The 21,590-nt window shown below is 35.7% G+C and overlaps 1 protein-coding gene and 1 long non-coding RNA gene across 2 annotated transcripts; both read right to left on the bottom strand.

The window, feature by feature from the left end:
- Positions 1-15,642: 15,642 nt before the first annotated feature.
- Positions 15,643-19,143, bottom strand: LOC112701632 (homeobox-leucine zipper protein REVOLUTA-like). The gene is made up of 11 exons (XM_072198865.1): positions 19,063-19,143; positions 18,907-18,981; positions 18,459-18,565; positions 18,143-18,326; positions 17,703-17,891; positions 17,507-17,587; positions 17,142-17,276; positions 16,719-17,050; positions 16,500-16,605; positions 16,252-16,401; positions 15,643-15,872 (listed from the first exon to the last, which is right to left on the bottom strand). Exons 1-11 carry the CDS (start codon positions 19,141-19,143, stop codon positions 15,723-15,725), a joined length of 1,590 nt encoding a protein of 529 aa, XP_072054966.1. The 3' UTR covers positions 15,643-15,722.
- Positions 19,144-19,281: 138 nt separating this feature from the next.
- Positions 19,282-19,649, bottom strand: LOC140173107 (uncharacterized). Its single transcript, XR_011864168.1, has 2 exons — positions 19,583-19,649; positions 19,282-19,397 (listed from the first exon to the last, which is right to left on the bottom strand). It is a non-coding gene; the product is annotated as an uncharacterized lncRNA (long non-coding RNA).
- Positions 19,650-21,590: the final 1,941 nt, after the last annotated feature.

Genomic DNA, 21,590 nt, shown 5'->3' with positions numbered 1-21,590 from the left:
AAATGTGGCCCATGAAGTGTAGCCCAAGAAGTGTGGCCCAAGAAACTAAAACCACACAAGCAAATGGTGCACACAAGTCCTGCGCCTGGTAGGCTCCGCGGCATGTACCCACGCCTGGGGGAAGCACTCCCTGCACAGTAGAAGATCCTCCTCGCCCAGTGGCCTTGATCAACGCCCAGTGGACTCTAGCACTCCCTTGACGCACGCCCGGCAGCCTCCATTCCACGCCCAGCGGGTGTATGCTCTGTAAGGTGAAATTTTAGACTTTTTTTCCCAATCTTTCACTAACACAAGCCTGGATTAACTATAATTACAACTCTCAACCTCTTCGGATTTAATAATTAAGGCCCAAACTCAATTATCCACATCACTTGAAGCCTTAATCACATCCAAAAAATTGAAGATCTGGAATATTTGTAATTTGAATCTCTCTAAAAGCATAGGAGATTTGGTAGTTTCATATTTAATTTGAATTGCTGTTTTGAATTTGAAATTGGAGCCAATACCTTATCTTTCTCTTCGAAGGATAAGATTAGTTTAGTTTTGAAATTTGAATTCTAAAAATTAGGCTATAAATAAGTGAGCATATGTCACAGAGAGGATGATTCGATTCCTCTACATCTTGTTTCATTATTTTCTTTCTATTTCATGGGTAACTAATTTTCTGTCAAAGGATTAGGAGCTCTATCTATGTTTTCTATGGCTTATTAATCTATGTTTACTTAATTTTGAAGTTTTTCATTGATCTATTTTATGATTGAGTTATTCGTTCTTCATTCGGATTAGTAAATCAAAAGGTAAGCTAATCTCTTTTAAATTCATTTAATAGAAATAAAAAATTTGATATTTGAATTAAAGTTTGAAAACTTTTTTACATGACTTTTTGAATTCGACTAGGGATAGCGGCTCAATTAGTGGGCGACACATACATGATTTTTAATCACTCTAATTTTGAATAAGTGACATATAATTATGATTACAACAACTTTTGAAAATTGTGTTTTCTTTAAGCTTTAACCAGGCAGGACTAGCTTGAATACGTGATATATAATTCGACCTAAGGATTACTTTAAAATCTTATTTGAATTTAAAATCAGTTTTTGTGCCCAATCTCTTGATTAATTAATTGACACCTAATTAATACTTGAGAAACTGAGGAGCCAAGGAATTGGAAATCAATTACTAAAGGTTTTGTCGTGAAAGATCTTTGCAAACTTTAAGATAAATAAACAAGATTTGTTTTCCTAAGAGCATAAGCATCTCCAATGCCTTGACTCTCATATTGACTCTCTATCAAAGCATGATGAATATTGACTCTCACTATTCGTGTCATCCAAGCATTCAATATTTAAGATTCTCACGCTCTCAGCAAGATACTCTCTTACCCTCTTTGATCATCAATTAGGCTCTTTTGATCTAATTAGGTATTTAATCCACCCTTTAATTGTTCAATCCTTTAATTCTCGTGAGAACAATATCCACTCACCGTGGTATTACTTATGCGATCCGGTGCACTTGCCAGTGTCCGCAAGCTTTGATGTCCGCTCATCAAATTTTTGGCGCCGTTGCTAGGGATTAATTGAGATTGACAACATAACGTTCGAATAAATCCTAATTTAGATCTTGTTCATGTTCTTTTCTTTATTTTACTGGTAAGTTTCTTTATTTCCTTTTCTTGCTCCACGTTCTTTTTCTTTTTATTTTGTTCGTTTTTAATTTTATTTTTTCTTATGTTCTTTCTTTTTCTTATATTTCTCCTATTTCTTTTTCTTTTTCAAGTTATCTTTCTTCCAGTTTTCCACGTCTCTGCCTTTTTTTTATTTGATTCTATTAAAAAAAACTTCAAAGTTCAAATTAAGAATTTAAAAATTAAATTAAGAATTTTTAAAATTCAAAAGTTTTTTAAACCGGGATTTAATTCCTTATTTTGTGCATTTCTTTTATTGATTTAAATTCCTTCTTTTGTAGTTTTCTTAGATTCCACATTCTTTTTATTTGTCCCTATTTTCTTTCTACGCTCTTTTAATTTCTTACCCTATTTGAATTACATTTTTTCCTCTTTATTCCACAAGGTGTGTTTAATATTGTTTTCATTATTGTCTTACATGCAAGAAGACGGAGATTACATACTTCACTATAATCTTGAAATAGAGTTAACTCTCTTCCAATTAAGAAAGAAAGCAGGATCCAGGAAACAAGAAGAAGAAAAAATAAAGGACGATTAAAATAATGCAAGAAAGATCCTTAGAGACTACAACACACCCACCTCTGACAGTTGTGGAGACAGCATAGTAAGGCCCACAGTTCAAGCAAATAACTTTAGACTCAAGCCTTTACTCATCCAACTAGTACAAAGGGATCATTTTGGAGGTAGTCCTCAAGAGGATCCAAATATCCACATAGCAAACTTTCTGCAACTATGTGATACTGTGAAAAGTAATGGAGTTAGTCCCGAAGCCATTCAACTAAGACTATTTCCCTTTTCTCTTAGGGACAGAACCACACAATGACTCCAATCACAATTCTTGAGCAGCATCATTTCATGGAAGGATCTAGTTAGTAAATTCCTAAGTAAATACTTTCCACCTCAAAAGTTGGCCTGATTAAGGAATGATATCAATTCATTCTCCTAAAAGTAGGGTGAGTCACTCTATGAAGCTTGGAAAAGATATAAAGAGATGCTTAGAAGATGTCCACATCATGCTCTTTTTGAATGGCTTCAAATCTAACATTTTTATGATGGTGTTTCTCAAACCTCGAGAGCCATGGTTTACTCATCAGCTAGGGGTTCTCTGCATAGAAAAACAGCTGAAGAAGCATTGGAATTAATAGAGGCAATAGCGGTGAACAATTTTATGTATTCATCTGAAAGAGCCACGAAAAAGGGTGTGATAGCACTAGATACCGTAGATGTTCTTATAGCACAAAGTGAGGTGATTGCTAGACAAATACAGTCACTCACAAAATAACTCAAGCAGAATCAATTAGCAGCCATCAAAAGCCAAGTTTCATATGATATGTGTGGAGGAGAACACCCAAGTAAAAAGTGTAATTTATACACTGGGGGCCACTCAGTCTCTTCATGGGACATTTCTTGAGGGCGGAGAATGATCCCTTCTCAAAAATTTATAATCTTAGTTAGAGGAATCATCCCAACTTTGACTGGAGTAACCAAGAATAAAGAAATTTCAACAATTCATATCAACCAATGAACCAGAAAAATCACTCCTTGAGCTTACGGTAGAGAAAATATCTCAAGCCACTAAGGCTTTCATGCAAGAATCAAAGGAAATTTTCAAAAAAAAAAAGTTTCAATAAGAAACCTTGAGGTGCAAGTAGGACACATGGCTAAGCATCTAGCAGAAAGGGCCACAACTTCCCTCCCTAGTGACACCATATCAAACCCTCAAGAAGAATGTAAGGCCATTTTCTTAAGAAGTGGAACAATGATCAATAAAGTGCTCCCCAAGGGAAAAAAGAGACAATCGAAGGCCTTCCAAAGGAACAAAGGGAGGAGAACTTAGAAGAAGCTCAAACATCAATAGAATTCAAAAAAGACAAAGTGAAAATCTATGAATCAAGAATCTCATACCCTCAAAGGCTCAAGCAAGATCAAAAAAAGAACTTTTCAAAATTCTTAGAGGTTTTCAAGAAACTACAAATCAACATTCTGTTTGCTGATGCCCTTGAACAAATGCCTCTGTATGCCAAATTTATGAAAGAGCTGTTGTCCAAGAAAAGATCATTTCAAGAAGATTAGAAAGTAATCCTCACCAAGGAATGCTTTGCTATTATTCAAAGAAAACTACCACAAAAGTTGAAGGATTTAGGAAGTTTTCAGATCCCTTGCACTATTGGAGACATCACTATTAGAAAGGCTTTTTGTGACCTAGGAGCTAGTGTCAATTTGATCCCCCTATCTATGGTGAAATGCTATAGATTAAGAAGATAAAACTGACTAGGAAAATTTATCTTATCCGCCGGTTTTATAGTTCTTAACATGGAAGAACATGAAGACGCCTCAATCATCCTAGGAAGACCATTCTTGACCACCGGATAGGCACTTGTTGATGTTGAAAGAGAAGAGCTCACACTGATAATTTATGAAGAACAAATGGTCTTTAATGTCTTTATGACCATACAATATCCAAGCGAATAAGAAGAAGAAGAGGATTGCATGTCCAATGATTTGGTTGATACTCTAGTCAAAGAAGTTGTCGATGAAGGAACCTTTGAGGATCCTCCATATCACAAAAATTTTACAACTAAGGAGAAGATGGGTAATACAACTCACATGGAAGAAAATATTGGGAGGTGTAGTAAGATATCCCAACGATCAACCTAATAGACTCAACGTGTAACACCCTATCACACCAAGCTTCACCCTATAGCCATGAAGCAAAGGCGATAAAGCATCACGACAGTTATAAAGCTCCATACAATAGTATATCGTCAAGAAATAGTATAACTAGAATTCCGATGAAAGGAATAAAGGATCAAAGACACATAGAGCAGAGATACAAAACGCGACGCATTCACACACGATAACCAAAGCACATGGGCACAAGAGATGAACATAATACATAGATTAAATAAGTTTTATATATATATATATATATATATATATACAAGACGACTAGTCATAGCCTGTGGACTTTAGGCCGGCTAGCCATAACAGAAATACAGCAGAGTTTAGAAGTTAAAACAGATGCATCCTCTCTCTCAAAGTTAAGCCTCTAAGACAACAAGTACAATATACAAAACTGAGAGAATAACTACATCAAGATAAATAAAAGACAAAAAATAAAAATGATCCTCCGCTCTGTCACCATCCCACAAACTCACCGACGTGGGCTGTGACTTGCATCTGAAAAACAACAACAACATATGGTATGAGAATCAGAGGTTCTGAGTTTGGTAAAAGTTCCCAATAGATAAGATATAAGGTTTTGGAAAGCCAAAGGCAATCCTAGAACTTCGCATGCAGAAGATTTAAGCTTACAAAGTTATAGAAATTAAACCATGATGGTTATGAGTGGCTAAGAGAAGGGGGGTTGAATCTTAGCACCTTTTTGCTGAGTTATGCTTTCTGCCCTTTTAAAATACTTCAGAAGATTTTTCTTCTTTTTGTCTCGTCACTAGTCAAGAGACATTTTCTTTTTGTCTCGTAACCAATGAGGAGATATTTTTCAATTTTGTCTCCTGTGCAGCAGAATCAGAAATAGAGTAGAAGAGAAAGAGAGAATCACACCAAGAAGTATCCTGGTTCAGCTGCTAAGTGCAATGCAGCCTACATCCAGTCTCCATCACAACAATGATAGAATATCACTATAATCATGCAGATTACAGACACTAATTCTCCCTAGGAACTACCCTTTCTATCTGGGACAAGTCCAGAATCTATCCTCAATCCTGAACTTGACTTGGTCACCTACCAAGCTTTCAAATGCTAAGTGCTAACCCAACTTGCAAGGGGATTCCCACAAAATTATGAAACATAACACAGATGTACAAAGGACCTTTACGACATCTATGGCTTTTTCTTTTAATTTTGTATACTTTTCCTTTTTCCGCTCTATGATTTTTTCATACAAACCTCACTGTTTGCCTTTTTCATACAAAATAGAAAACATTGAAGGAGAAGAACTTCTGTTAACTTGGGTAGCTATGAGAACTCTGTGCTTTCACTCTATTCTCCTTGCTTCAAGTCTTGGCTGTTCTCTCTTATTATAGAAGGGGAAGCCTCCAAGGTTGAAACGGTTGAACCGAGCTAATCTTCTTCTTCTTCAAGCATCAAAACCGGTTCGGCCAAAGAGAGGAGAGAGGAAACCGAATGCTAAAACCAACATGCAATTACCTCTGTGTCAACCCTTCTCACCAAGCTTAATCAATCTGAGCCTTCCATCTTGACTTGCTCCCGAAGAAGGATTCCTGACCCTTGATGAGTCCTTGATGCTTGACAGCTCCATCTGTTCTATGTTCTGCCTTTTCCTCCACGTAGCTACAGTAGCTACCTTCTGTGGTGGTTGATCAAAAGTAGAGACGAGCCATGCCCCCAAAGGATCTTCTTCCTCTGACCGAGTTGGATCTTCTCCATTTTCAGGTATGGAGAGCTTGATACTTCCTCACCACTTCTTACCATAAGTGGCAAAGATCTCAGCCACACCTTACTGTAGATCTTCTTTTCCTAACGCCATCATCACCATAACTTCTTGCATGTGCCTAGCTCCCCTACTTCTACCTCTGATGGCTTGCTTCTTCATCCTTCTTCCTAATAAAGAAGTGACCGAAACTTGAGAGAGAAGAGAAAGAAAATTGAAAAGCTTTCAATGGAACTAAGAAAGAGAATTAGATGAATTAAGTTTTCCACTTCCCTTTTGCTTAGTGGCGTGTGATAGTAATGATGGCTATCAAATCAATTTCCACTTTCTCTTTCATGTTTCCAATGCTATTAATGCAAGTTAATTGAATTTTGAAATCCATTCAATAATGAAAGTGGGTATCTGTTGCAAGTATGCAATCTTTGCTTTCTCTCTTTTTCAATTTCAGACCAAGCTAGTTGATCTTGCACCAAGATTTTATTTTTGGGCTTGTTTACCAAAATTCTGGCCTAATTAACAAAATATTGCTTTAGCCATAACAATTATGACATTTTTGTACCAAAGCTGAATATTAGATTTACTTTGGGCTTGCTAATTTTTCAGCCCAAATCACAATCTGCAGACAACAAAATTATTAATTAATAAATGTGAATTGAAGTTCAAATTAATAATTTTGTAATTAATTATTTTAATAATATTTGTTCATCATCAAATTAATTTGGAGTTTTCCAAATTCATCAAACCATAAACAGGGTAGTTTAACTTAGGAAATTTCTAACTAATACTAGTCAGCGCTGCCCCACAGCCTTCACAAACCTACCCTCCATGCGAGCCCATCACCACCGCCTATCGAGCCTCCTCAATCCCAGCAGAACACACAAGTAATGCAAACAAGTAAAGCACAAGTAATATACATATACAACAAGTAAAACAAAAAGCAAGTAGGCATGTGATTCATTTAAGAGTAACTGATGTTAAGCAAAGCAAACAAGCATATAGAATATGCATATGATGAATGCTTGTCCTATTGGCGGTGATATCACTTGTCGGTTCAACTGTCAACCTGACACATCCTTTTAGATGTAGCCTTTCTACCACGTCTTGGGATATAGTGCCCGGCTCACTTTGTTCACCCAGGGATATAGTGCCCTGCTCACTATCATTCTTGGAATATAGTGTCTGGCCCACTTTTAATCAAGGAATATAGTGCTTGGCTTACTCTTGTGGCAGAGAAGGTTATGTGAGTGGGATACCACCTCAGCCCTCACATCTGAACGAAGGCAGGAAACTGCGACAGCCCCTACGCCGGCGCCGCCACCTCGACAAGCGAGATTCACTACTGTCCTTGCCCGAGGAGCATAGCGACTTACCAAAATAATGTATCATACTTTATCATTCAGGGATCAGTTCTTATATTCAACATTTTCCCCAACCTTCACTTTCTCAACTCATCATAATCATTCTCATTTCTCGAAACCTTTCAAGTTCTTACACCATTCAACTAGGATATTGCTCAACCCCATTTATCTTCTCAATTCTCATTAATGAACTACTCCACAACTTATTTCTCACTAATTTCATCCACTAGCCTTCTAAAACCTGAGTCACTGACTCTAAATTAATAACAAGTAACCTTATTAATTCGCCCAAAACCCTCTCACTCGTCCCAAGCCTAACCATTAGCTTAGGTATCTCGAACAATGACTAAAGAGGTTTAGAAGGCTAGAGGGGTACTAAAAAACAAAAAAATTAAATTTTTAAGCAAAATAGGATCATGCATACGCTGATACGCATGCACAATCTCGCATATGTTCGAAACATAAAGGATTCCCGTATACACATGCCAATGGCCGTGTGCGTGGGAGAGTAAAAATGTTAATCTCGCATACGCATGCCAGGGTTGTGTACACATGAGTGTTTGGTTGAGGCCATTGCTCGCGTACGCACGCCTTGTTCCGCGTACGCATGTCACCCAATTTTCACAAAAAGCTGTTTTGCTGTAAAATTCAGATTTTTGCACCAAACTTCAAACATGCATAACTTTTTCGTTTTAACTCATTTTTTATCCGTTCTTCAAATAGCATAATCCTTACATATCCAACTTTCATTCAAAATAAGTTTCATCAAAATTAGGAGTTCGGAGACCAAGTTATGGCTCATTGAAATTCGTCAAAAACAAATTTTTACCAAAAGTTGTAAAAGCCTCTAATTTCAAAACACTCAAGTTACAACCAAACTAGCCATACCCAAAATAACATATAAGTAGTTCTCAATCATCTTTCAAGCATTTTGACACATAGATCATACATCTCTCTCTATAGTAATTCTTCCACAATCCCAAATTCAACCTAAATCACAATAAAACTTATAAATTTCCATCATTGTCTAACCATACAATATTTAACCATTTAGTTCCAAATTTATGAACTACTTCCACAATCCCCACTCATAAATCACTATTCTCAAGAATTTTCAATCCAAACATCAATAACACTACATTTTCACTATTCTAAACCATCACAATCATTGTTCATCAATTTATCATTATCAAAGCTCACAATCCTCATCATTTATCATCAACATCAATAACCACCATCATTCATCAGGAACATCAATAATCATCATAAATTATCATTAACTTCAAACCACTACAACATGCTCAACATCAAGTAACCATTTCATGCAATTTCATACAATTCAATCCTATCTTAAGGTCTACTAGCCTAAGTTGCCCACAACATTACATATTATTTAAAGAAAACCAAAACCATACCTTGACCGATTCTCACACAAGCTCAAAACACCAAAAATACCTTTCCACACAAGCTTTCAAGCCTCCAACAAGTAATCAAATACAGCCACCACTTAAGCTTAATCTCCAAGCATTCCAATCATTAATTCCACTCCACACAACATCAATTCAAGCTAGATATCATATAAATTACCATAAATCAAGCCTAGGGTTAAACAAATTGACAAACCACAACGATTAAAAACATCCTTACCTTACCCATTGTGGATTGGGATAAAACTCAATAATTTCCCACTATTAGATGGCATCTAAACAACCAAAATCACAAAACCCACTCAAAAACGAAATCCAAAACACAAAAATGTATAGAGCAGAGAACTGGAGTATGGATTTCGAATTCTTACCAACTTTTTATCTAGAAATAACGGGCTCAGCAAGAATTTGCGTGGCTACAAATGACACGTAAATCGGAGTACCGTAACTCAAGATATGAGCAAACAAAAAAGAACGTGAATAGTGTCAAAAACCTTCTTCTCTTCTCTTCTCTATTCAACTACTCCTCTTTAGTGTTCTGAGTGAAATGAGCTGAATGCTCATTAATTGGTGCTTATATATGTTGAGCTTGGGCTCAATCTAACCGTTTAGCGTTTTAGGTTCGTTTGGCCCAACTTTTGACCAAAACCTTTAAGATCAGCATTTGGTTTTCAATTTTCAATATTTTTCTAAAATTTTCTACAGTTTTTATTACTTTTATACAATATCAAACAAACTTAAGCCAATACTGCTGGCTAATTTTCTGGTACGCAATTTTCTGCAGAAAATTATATTTTTCCACTCGAAAAAATCTATTGAATTCAAATCTCACCTTAAAATTATAAAATTAATATTTTTAAATTTTGAACCTATTTCAGAAAATAAAAATTATTATTTTATTTTATCTAAGCAGTTAATTTAATTCCAGTTCTTACACAACATCAAGCTACTGATGATAAAGAAGCGCTTGTTGGGAGGCAACCCAACCATGGTTAGTCTTTCTTTTCCACTCTACTTTCTTTTGTTTAAGAGGCCTTCGTCATCATCACCATCTTCTTCTTCTTCTTCCTCTCCTGTTGCATACATATTTCCTTTTTTTATTTAAAATCATATAGGGTTTATCTTATTTTGTTCTTTTCATGCACATATGCTTTTGTTTATGATTTACACTCATTATTCTATCAATTCTTAAGTTTAAAGTCAATCTCTAAGTTTGATGTCAACCCTTAAATTTGGTGTTGATAACACCATGGATCATAAAAAACTGGCACAAGAAACAATTATGATAATTGAATAGACTTAGGTGAGATCAGAATAAGATAAATCCTCTTTACTAGTGGTTAGTTATTTTCTTTCTCCTCTACTTTCCTCTTTCTTGTTTTAATTTCTCTTAATTCTCTCTCCATGCATACGTAGCATATTCTATCTTTCTTTTCTCATCTTAAACTTAAAATTTGAATACTTGTTCCTCCAGTAACCATTTTTATAGAGGATATCTTGATAAAAAAAATTGAATTAAATAATTCAAAAATAAACAGTGGAGGTGCTTAAGAATATGTGGTTGTATTTGAAAAAATCTAAAATACTTAAATCTTGAGGAAACAAAAAAAGAATCTTCAATAACAAAAATTTAAAGAAGTATTATGATATTTCGATTATCAATTCCTTGGAGCAGTAAAAAAAAGGGGTCTGGAAAGATCAAAAATCAAAAGTTTCAAGACTCTGAGCACCAATGACTAGGATCTAGTTATGTGTCTGTCGTGTTTTTGTTTTAAGGATAGACTTAGGTCAGTAAATCTGAGGGGTGCTTTATCACCCGATAACTTGGGTCAAGTGGACCGGGATTATCGATTGAAAGTCTGTTTAAAGAGTTACCTTAAGACAAAATATTTAGAAGTCCAAAGAGATTCTAGACATCGATGTCTGGATCAAAACTCTAGTTATGTATGCTTGTGCGGTGATTGTACCATGGAAAATCCATTAAAAGTAGCCTTGTGGTAGAACCCTTCGAGTTAAAAATCACAAAGATCTTTTTCTGATTCAAATAAAAAGTAACTGCTTTCAAGTCATAAAAATTCAAAAGAAATTTCATAATACAATTCGAATTTTAGTTTTTGAAAATTCCTAAACCCTAAGTATGCAAGATTCATGAAGGATAAGAAAAGTCGAATGTAACTACAAGGAATATCATAAATCCCACTTTTTGTTTTCAATCTTAAAAGCTTTTCAATCCTTTTTCATTAAACTAAACTCCGTTTATCTTTCTTTTTACTTGAGGATTAGCAAAGTTTTAAGTTTGGTGTTATGATGATATATCATCTTAAGTGATTTTCAGGATTATTTTTCATTTAATTTTCTTAAATTTTAATCAAATTTCTTATGTTTTCTCATATAATTTAATAATTAATCAAATATTTAGAGTTAGAATAGTATTTTTATATTTTCAGAAATTTTAGACTCAAAAAATGGTAAAAATCAATTATTTTTCACCAATAAAACATAACGGAAATAGAAACGTGACCCAAGTAGCATGGCCCAAGAATCGTGGCCTAAGGAACTAAAACCACACAAGCGAATGGCGCACACAAGGCCCATGCCTGACGGGCTCTGTAGCACGTACCCCACTTGCCGGTATCCATAGTGATATACATGATTTTGTTGCTTGATCGCATCCGACTTCTTCCCCCATTGGCCTCCTATCATCGTAAATATATCCACCGACCAAAGGAATTTATTCTGTCCAAAATAAATACACTTTTTGTATTTGATGTTTTTAAAAAGGTGTTTGCTACGGTACGATGATAAATTCATACGTACCGATACGTTAAAAATATGGACAAATAGTAACAAGCCACTTGGAATTTATTTTCCACATCAGCATTTAATTTTTCTTTTTTAAATATATATTATTTCACCACTTTTACTAATACACCCCTTCAATTAAATAAAAACAAAAATATATTTTTTATTTAATTTTATAAAAAGTCTTAGACATCCTTACTTTATTTGATTAGACAAAAATACCCTTTTAAATTAATCAAATTTTAGAATTCAATTAATTCTAATTTTATAGTTTCAATTAATTTAAACAACAAAACAAAAACATATAAAAAAACAAAAATCAATCGTTCTTCGTCTTCTCCAATTTCTATAATCATTCGTGCGCCTTTTGAAGCAAAGCAAAACATATCAAAAAAATAAAAAAATCAATATGTTCTTCATCTTTTTCAATTCTCCTAATATCATTAGTGCCCCCTCCCCTCTCCTCTGAAACACGCCAAAACGGCAAAACCCTAGCCCTAGGTTCTTTGCCGCCGGCGTCCCCGGACTCAGCGCTTCCGCTTCTTCCTCTTCCCTCTGTCCGGAACCCAGGTAGTTTGGCACATCGTCCCATCCTCGCTGGCTTCTCTGTCCCTGGCTTGGAGCAGCTCGCCATCGGGTCACCGCTTGCCGTCGTCTCTACTCTCGTCGTCGTGTCGCCGGTTGCCGCCGTGTCTCTGTCGAAGGTTAGTGGCCCTGCTTTTAATTTTGCTTTAGTTGCTGAATGCTCGATTTTTTCTTCTTCCTTTTAATTTCTAAAATTTTTCTTTTCTTTTTTTTCATCAGAAAAAAATTGATAAAAAAATTTTAATTTTTTGGTCTCAAAGATTTCTGTAGTGAAGCTAGTGGATCCTGAAGTGAAGGAACACAATGATGAGGAAGAAGGAGGTGAAGAGTTGTCTGATATATACCACTCACCGCAGTTTTCCAAGTTGAACTACGTGGAGATGATGGAGAAGTTCAAGGTTTGTATATATGCTGATGGAGATCCCAAGACATTTTATCAAACACCTAGGAAGCTCACTGGGAAATACGCCAGTGAGGGATATTTCTTCCAAAACATTCGGGAGAGCAGGTTCCGAACCCTCGATCCGGATCAGGCACACCTCTTCTTCATACCAATCTCCTATCATAAGATGCGTGGCAAGGTAAATATTTTCAGTATTTTTTGGTTTTTGCAATGTCTTTGGATTATTTTAACTAACTGTATTTACAAGAATGTGTAGCACTTTGTTGGATAGGGGAGCGTTGTTATTTTTTTAAGTGGTGGTTACTATTGAGATCTGAGAAGGTTGTGGCATTTGGTTGATGTCTTAGTGTCAATAGCTGTCTTGTTATGGTAATATGTTAATAATGGTAATGAATGGTTTTTTAAGGATTAATTTGTGAATAAGGAATGAAGATACGGCAAAGTGTTTGAACTTTGTTTCGGATATGCGGTATTAGCATCGTTTTTCACTTGTTTCTTCAAATGGGAGGCTGCAAAAGCTGCAGTAAGTTTCTCAGTATAATAGCTTAAATTATATTATTTTATATCATTTTGAATTTTTGTTTGTTGATCATCCACCCCTCCCCCCAAACCCTACTTTTTCTTGGCAGATGCTTGGAAATTCATTTCAAAGGAAGCCTACAATCTTGAGAAATGGGGGTACTCCACCAGTGGTTGTAAGGCATCTTTTCTTTGCTTCCCTGACAGTTCTTGAATTATAGTTCTCTGAAGATTCACTTTTCATTTTCATTTTCCTCACATAATTCTAGTGTACTTCATCTACTAATCTGCTCTACATTATTGCATAGTAGTGAAAGCATTGACCTTCATATTTATATTTTGTTTCCATTTTCATTTATCCTTTTGGTTGTTGAATATTTAACACGTTAACAGAAACCAAAACGAAGACCATCTTTACAATATGGTGATAAGTGCCAGCATTCCTCGCGCAGCATGTCTGTTAGTCCTACTCCTGAACGTGTTCGTGTCAAGGGCGGTCGCCAGCATTTAACACCATAGCATCCACGTTTGAGAAGCCTAAAGATAGGAACCTTTCAACCCCACCTCCAATTGTGAGAAAAGTGTATCCAAAATCAGGGACAGCAAACTTGAATACTCTTTCTCTTGGTCTTGGATCTAAGTCTTCAGCCATAGCTCGGCTTACTTCTAGTTTTGAAATGCCTTCAGCACGGGGAAAGTTGATACCTCAGTCGCTTAGAGGTATGAAATAATAAACTTGATGAGTTTCCTCCTCCATTGATATTTGATTTCAGTAATAGATTTTGCTTTAATGTAATATTCCTCATCTGTTTCTTGTGTTGTTATGGTGTAAAGTGACTTCCAATACACTCAAATCAAACCCAAAAAGAAGTGATAGTGAAGATTCTATGAGCAGCGGATTAGAATCTCTTACAGAGGAAGATGCAAAAGAAGGTGAAGCTGACGACGATGAAGGACTCCCAGTTTATCCGTATGGTAGCGTTAACACAGCTTCTAGCAATCCAGTACCAGACAACGAGAGGTATAAGCTTTTTCTTAAGGTGATTCAAAGATGATAGCTAAGATTTTACACATATTATATTAAACAGTTTAGTCAAACATATTAAACCATCTAACAGTTCTCAGCTATCATCTTCATATAAAATCACCTTCATCTTAGTCACCTTTTCTTAATACCTTCAAAACTGTATTTATAAGATTTATTCATTTTGGTTCTTACTTGTTTGAGCTACATGCATGCAGGCTTATCTGTTAGCAACAGAGTTCAAAGAAAAACTTGGCATGACGAAGACTGAATCTTACAAGTTGCCGAAATGGAAACAAAACAAACTCAAAGTGACCGTTCAATTGTTCTGAGGTTTACATTATACTTTGCCTCGTGTTGATTCAATGCAGTTCAAGTTGCAAGTAGAAGGAAACTTTGCCTGTCACTGTCTACATATTTTTTAACTTCCACATTGTTGTCTTTGCTCTTTTTCTTATACACCTCAGATATGCTATCTATTCTGTAGTGATAAACTGGCATGGATTGAAAGGGACAGCATCAGTGTTTTTTAACATAGCTGCTTCTGCTCCTCCCAAGATGGATTTCATGATGTAGAGAGAAACTGGAGATTTTCCACCATTCTCCACCTTTATTTGTAGTGGTTTGATGATGTGCAGAGTTTTTTTTTCTTTGTTGAGAACTGCTTGAGGTTGCCTTTATTGAGTTCTCTCTAATCATTCTTTCATTCATTATTAATTTTGGTGAAGCAATTTTGAGCTTGCAATTTGATAATATCTTAGGTTGTATTGATAATTGAGGATAACATTTGTACAGCAGAGTGTATAAACCACTCAAGTTATCTTTTTTGCAAATAAAAGTATCATTTTTTTCTCTTCTTATTCTTGTTTATGGCAACTTTTTCTTGCTTTTGTTGATCTTCAACTCTACAAATTAAGTTGAGAAGAAAAGCATCTTAAAGACTACCAAGAAATGGCTACAGTCATGTCATCCTCTGCCGACTACCAATTTAGAACTGAGAAGATCACAATATGGAACAGGTTTTTTGACCCTTTCTCTTCTTTTTCTTCTGCTTTGGAGGCTGGAGAACTACTTTGATGGCCGCATCAAAAACAGCCTTCACATTCTGTATTCAATAATATTCTGTTTCTAAATTTTATATTCTGTAACCTCTTTTACCTTGAAAAAGTTTATTCCCCCACCCAAAAAAATAATCTATTTGAAAATTAAAAAAAAAAAGGGGTAAGTGGTTGGTCACAAAAACATATGATACTAACATTAGTAGTCATCAGCCATGAATTATAATACTAAGTTGTCAGAAAAACATGAAATTCCTTAAACTATCAGAAAAGCACTAAAGAAAATTTACAACATAATTTGGTCTCTGCACTACAATAAGAAATAAATGAAATCGAATTAAATGCAAACTTGATCCTGCACTACAAAAATTTGGAACTTCCATATTTGCCCCCTTTCAATTCTTTTTTAATGTTCAAAGTGGGAAACACCAAATTGGATCCATTATCATACAAATGACCAATTTATAAAAGAGAAAGCTAAGCAATGAACAGTGTTGTCTTCTGCAGCAAGCACTTTCCATGCTATGGCTTGTTCATATGAAACATGCCTCCCCATTGTTGACATGCATATTCCAGCTGGTAGATAAGCATAACCCTGATACAAGAACACACATTCACCATTTTTTTAATAGGGAAGTGTAGTTTGCAACAAGAAAATGCAATAACAATGTGAAACAACATAGTTTCCATCTTTTGTTTTCTATTTTCCATATATTATATTCTCAAGATTTGTGAAGAAAAAACTAAACGACAAAAATAAAATCTTAGGGTGCATTTAGTTTGCTTTTCATTTCAAGTGTTTTCTATTTTCAAAATTTCAGAAATTAAAAGGAAAAACAGGCTGTGAAAACAAAAATCAGTTTTTTATTATTTTCACTGTTTTCTCTATTTTCTTAAAATCCTACAAAACATGTGGAAAATGAAAACGCAAACCAAATGCATTCATTCTAGACTTGGTTCAATTTGGAAATTACCTGCTGCATTAACTTGGCAAAGTCTGCACACAATGCCTTGCGACCGGATTCGTCAAAAATTTTGTCCAATGTGATGTCTTGTAAAGCCACTAGGGTTGTTTCCAACATGTCAAGGCCAGCTTGATTCGCAAAGATGAACACTGGCAGCGACTGCAATGCACAAAAGAATATCACATAATTGTCGCATGGTATGCATTTTAAGGGCCATCAGAAAAACTTACAAAAACCGAAACCAAAACCATACATACCTTCCGTGAGCAGCACAAAATGGCATCCTGATGATGCCACAAACTCTTCAACATCGAGTCGCCAACAAGAGAATCTGATCTCAGCAAGTCAGACCCTAAATAGTAACTGTTATTGGGAAGAGACATATTACTATTAGGCCTTTTTCCCAAAAAGAAATACCAACTATAATGCTTCAATGGGTCTAATCCTAGAATCATTTAACAAAAATATGAACTTACCTATAACTCTGGCAGATCCAGTGAGCTAGTGTAAGGGCTTCTGGAGAACCAGGAGATAGTTTAGACCCAACGTTAGGGTTCATTCCAGGAGATATAGCCATAGCAACCCTTTGGACAGAAGAAATCACACTACGGACATATTGTCGTGCCATGACAGCAACATGATCTTGCAAATTGCTGTCAAAAGGAAACTGGAACGCGATGGTCAACACTGATCGGGTGTTTTGACTTGATGATGCATCTCCTGCGCCCTGAGTAGTCGCCGGGCCAACTTCAAGCCCAGATGTCAAGTCAAGGGTCCTGTTAGAAGTCGTTGCGTCCTTTTTATCGCCCTGAAACATGGTAGCATACGGGTTCATAGACCAACATCAGCAACAGTGCAAAAAAATAGAAGGGGATGATGCAAAAGAACCAATACTCAACTGGTTTTGAATCCAATGGGATGATGCGGAAGCCAGATGGTACCAATGGAGCATCATCAGGGAACATTTCGTCAATTGGAGCAAATATAAGCTCGGAACAAGCCCCCACAACATTCTCATCAATTCCGCTGCATATCTGAAAAAATAAGGCCAAAAGAAACATCAGCATGAAGTATATCTTCGTAAGAATTTGATAATTGAAAATCTTAACACTTCAGAGACATTTGATCAGACAATCACATCATTGAAAAAGATAATAGCAATGCCGTACTGAAAAAATTATACTTGCATTTTACTTGACATTGCATAGCTAAAAAGAATTGCATTAGAATAACTTCCAACTTCAACAAGAGTCGAACGCATTACCTGTAAGAGATGAATGTCCCTAGAAGCAAAAGCATGTTCTTGGGAAAGAGAGTGGCCTTCAAGCCGAATAACTTCCAGCATCTGGAGTAAAAATGAAACCTTGTTGGCGATTTTGCTTGAAAGTACAAATCATTTATCGGCCCGAAAAGGAAAGACATTGTGTGGCAAGTAGCCGGGAATGAAAAAAGCAAATTACCTCTTCATGTTCAATTGTATGGCCAAGGGGCATGATTATTTGACTGCCAGTGAATCTTGTAGGCCTCATTCCTGGATAAGCATAGGAGCCAGCTTTCAGTGATGCAGCAGCATAAGCATCAACATTGAAATCAGCCCACTGTGAGCGGTGCTCCCTGAGAAAGCGAACCAAAACAGCAGGAGGGACGTTCTGAAAACAAAGTAATATAAAAGACTTGTCATAAAACAATTCAATGTATATTAAGGAACTCTTCATCCATTTCAAATCACCATGTTCACATTTTATCGAAGAATGTCTTCCCCCTCGATGATCATATTTGATATCAAACTTTTCAAAAGCCAGTTTCACTTTTCCATGTCATGCACAAAAGACTAATAGTAATATCCCGGCAAGGAGAAGCTTTTGCAGAGAATTTCAGGCAATTGGATTTTCGGACTCACTTGGAGCAACATAGAAGCTTTTGCACAGAGAATTCCTCCAAGAAATGTAAGGGAACTAGCAGGATTAGAAGTGCCACTCAAATTCTTGGTTGAATTAACTGCAATAATTACATCCTCAGCACCATCACAGTTTAGTACAGTCCATCCGTCATCATTGAATCCATTCACAGCATCATTGAAGCCTCTGTAGGTGTGAGATTTCAATTTCAGCCAAGGATGAGTACATCGTATAAGAGAGAATGATGCAAAATAAACACAATGGAATTGGAGATTGAAATAAGTTTCAAAGAAACAGTGATTCATGCTATTTGCCTACCTGCTCAATCTTTGGCTAAATGTTCGAAGAACAGCAGGCTGCCGACCCAATCCATATACCACTTCACCACTTGTTTCCTGGGCTATTTGCCTTATATATCTAAGTGCCTATCACAAGAACCATCAATTAATAACTATCTTCTAAAATACGAAATGACATGAAAGTATGTTCCCTAACAACAGGTTAAAGACATGAATAGATGAACAAGAAGAGGAAACGAGGGAAATATACGGAGATATTCAATTTGTATGTCATAAAGACAGAACCTTACAACTTCCAGATTATGTCTTCACACAGTCAAACATCTATTTTCCCCATATTATTTACTCATACCAGACGAAATCGTCAAAAAGATTTGCAGTTCAAATTTGGACATTATTCACAATTATGACACTAGTCAATGATAATTTACACACATTATTTAACAGATTAACTATGATAAACTTACTGCAATTGTCATTTTTTGGGCCACCACTTTTGATGATTCGTAAAGTGGACGCAACACTTCTGGTACACTCCAGGCCTGGAAGAAAACAACAAACAAGTTAATGTGTGAAAGAAGAAATGAAAAACAGATGCCAAATTGTAAAGCAGTCGGTCAAACCTCAAGATTTAGGTGGTCTACGATGTGAATAATTGACCCTCCACCTTCACATGGTCGAATCAAATAGCCGCTAGGAAGCATTTCAGCCCTTACAAACTGAGCAGCAGCAACTGCATTAGGGCCACTCCCAGAACCAGATAGAGATCTCTCACAAATAGAATGCAGAGTTTAACTTGCATACAAAGAAATGGAAGAATAATCACAAATCATACTCACTTATTTACAAGACGATACACTACCTTTGTAGGTTCTAAACTAACAAGACCGCAGGCTCGAGCTGCCACTCCACTGCAACTTTGTGAAATGGCAAAGATCCCAACCGAATCCGGACCAGGCTGACAATATTTTTCAACAAAGAAAAAAAACGAAATTCGTAAGTTTAGCAGACTAAACTTTTAGCCCTCATGATCGTAAGAAAATATCAATACTGATCTCCCCAAATACAATAATTATTAACTCATTTATTAATTTCACTTCTAGGATCACCAAAAAAAGTTAACAAAAAATAAAGAACAGCAACCTTCATCCCAGGCATCTGGACCCAATCGACAGCAGTCCCCGTAGCCTTGGATAGGAACTCTGTCAAAAAGAGTTTGCATTTACTTATGGTTCTAAAACAAAATCAAAAAGAGTGAAGCCCCTTGGTTCTAGATTAACCTTTCTGTTGCATTCCAATTGCTACAATTGAAGAAAAACCACTGACATGCAACATACTAAGGCCAAAAGAGTATAAAAGAGTATAAAAGAACTAAATTTCAATCTCCAAAAGAGTATAAATTCATACATAGTCAAATGGAGAAATTAAATAATCCGGCAAACAAATACCAACACAAACGTAAACAAAATATAATATCGTATGTCACTAGACAGCTCATATGCCCATAAGAAAATAATAAAAACAAAAATAATAATAAATATCCTATGTTGCAAATCTAATCTTGTGGAAATTCATAATCATCACGATGGTGATTATCATTCAGCTTATTAAGATTTTCAATGGCATTATTTTTGACCGTATAGCTGATCGTATTATGAATCTTTAACACGAGTGAGACTGCAATCTTCATGCGAACCCCATCATCCACCTAATAAAATTTGAATAATTAACATTAGGCTTAACTACTTAAATATAGAAGAAAGAACGAAGGAAAAGATTAGTGCATAACATTACCTTTATGTTAAAATTATCATCTTCAAAACAAGCTATCATCCAACTTGCAACCCATACACCCGCGTCACTCCTACATATCGAGGAAGCTATATTAGAGTATTATATAATTGCATAAATTTCATATCAATAACTACTAATTATACGATCTTACGATCCAGCTTCGAGGGTCGGAAGGCCTTCCGGCTCTTCAAATTCAAATTGTGAAGAAATCAGATTTGGAGTGGTCTCAAAGTCATAGAATGAACGATCTTCCAATACCTCGTCCAAATAAATGGCCTGTTTATGTCTATGTTAGAGTTTGTTTTTTTAGTCATATATGTAGATAATTAACAAAAAAAAGGAAAATATAGTTACTAATTTCAAGGCTGTCCTCTTTCGCTTGAACTGTTTCTCAATGGGTAATGGGTCTAGCAAAATGATTTGTCCTTTAACACGATCAATCACTACGAGGTACCAGTGTTCATGACCTTCGTCAGTAGTTTCAGATACAGGGATAAAGACCTAATCAAGAGAAAGTCATTTTAGTTATTAATATTATTTTATGCCAATATTTGCTAATATGAATTTAAAATGATATAAACTTACTCTTTTTAAGCAGTCAACTTTGCCCAAATAACCATATGTGATACAAAGTGGCAGACTTTTAGTATATGCGCAATACAAATAACAACTACCAATATTATTTTAGTATACACTCCTAAATACTTACCGCAAAAGTTGTGGGTAAAAACCAATAACCACTTTCTCTGGTCAAATGTATGCTCATCATATCTGCTACTAAGTCTAGCACAAGAGAAACGATTGGCTTTTCTGGCATCAAGCTCCTGAATACATCTCTGCGAGCTGTAAACTCTAAAATTACTATATCCTCCTTGTAGCTGCCAAAGATAATTTAACATAAATAAAAATAGCTAAACAAATCAACAACACCGTTAACAAATAAAATTCTAATTGAGTTTACTTACTTATCCATCAAATGATTACCATACAAGTATGCTGCAATTGCAAGTTCAGTTTCGTTCAAACCCATTGAAGCTGTTGGTCTAAAACAGACTTGCACCCACTAAATATATAAGAAAAACTGTTATTAGTAAAAAAATAATAACAATAATAATAAACTACTTATTACTTAGTACTCACACTAGGTAGCTCTAATCCAGGAATATCGATTGGAGCAAGTGAATCTGTTCTCCTTTTTTTAGCAATTGACAGATCTGTCTTGGCCTTTTCAATACACCATAGCAACAATGAATTATTCGACGCACTACTTTGTTGGTTAAGAGTCTTAGAATCGGAACCAAAGACCTTAAACACCTTAGAGGGAGAGCTGACATTATTTTCCAATCGTTGAACAAGA

Source organism: Arachis hypogaea, chromosome 7 (assembly GCF_003086295.3).
Source record: "Arachis hypogaea cultivar Tifrunner chromosome 7, arahy.Tifrunner.gnm2.J5K5, whole genome shotgun sequence".
In the NCBI taxonomy this organism is placed as follows: Eukaryota; Viridiplantae; Streptophyta; class Magnoliopsida; order Fabales; family Fabaceae; genus Arachis; species Arachis hypogaea.
Note: the sequence above shows the minus strand (reverse complement) of the source record. Positions and strands in the feature narration are given on the sequence as shown.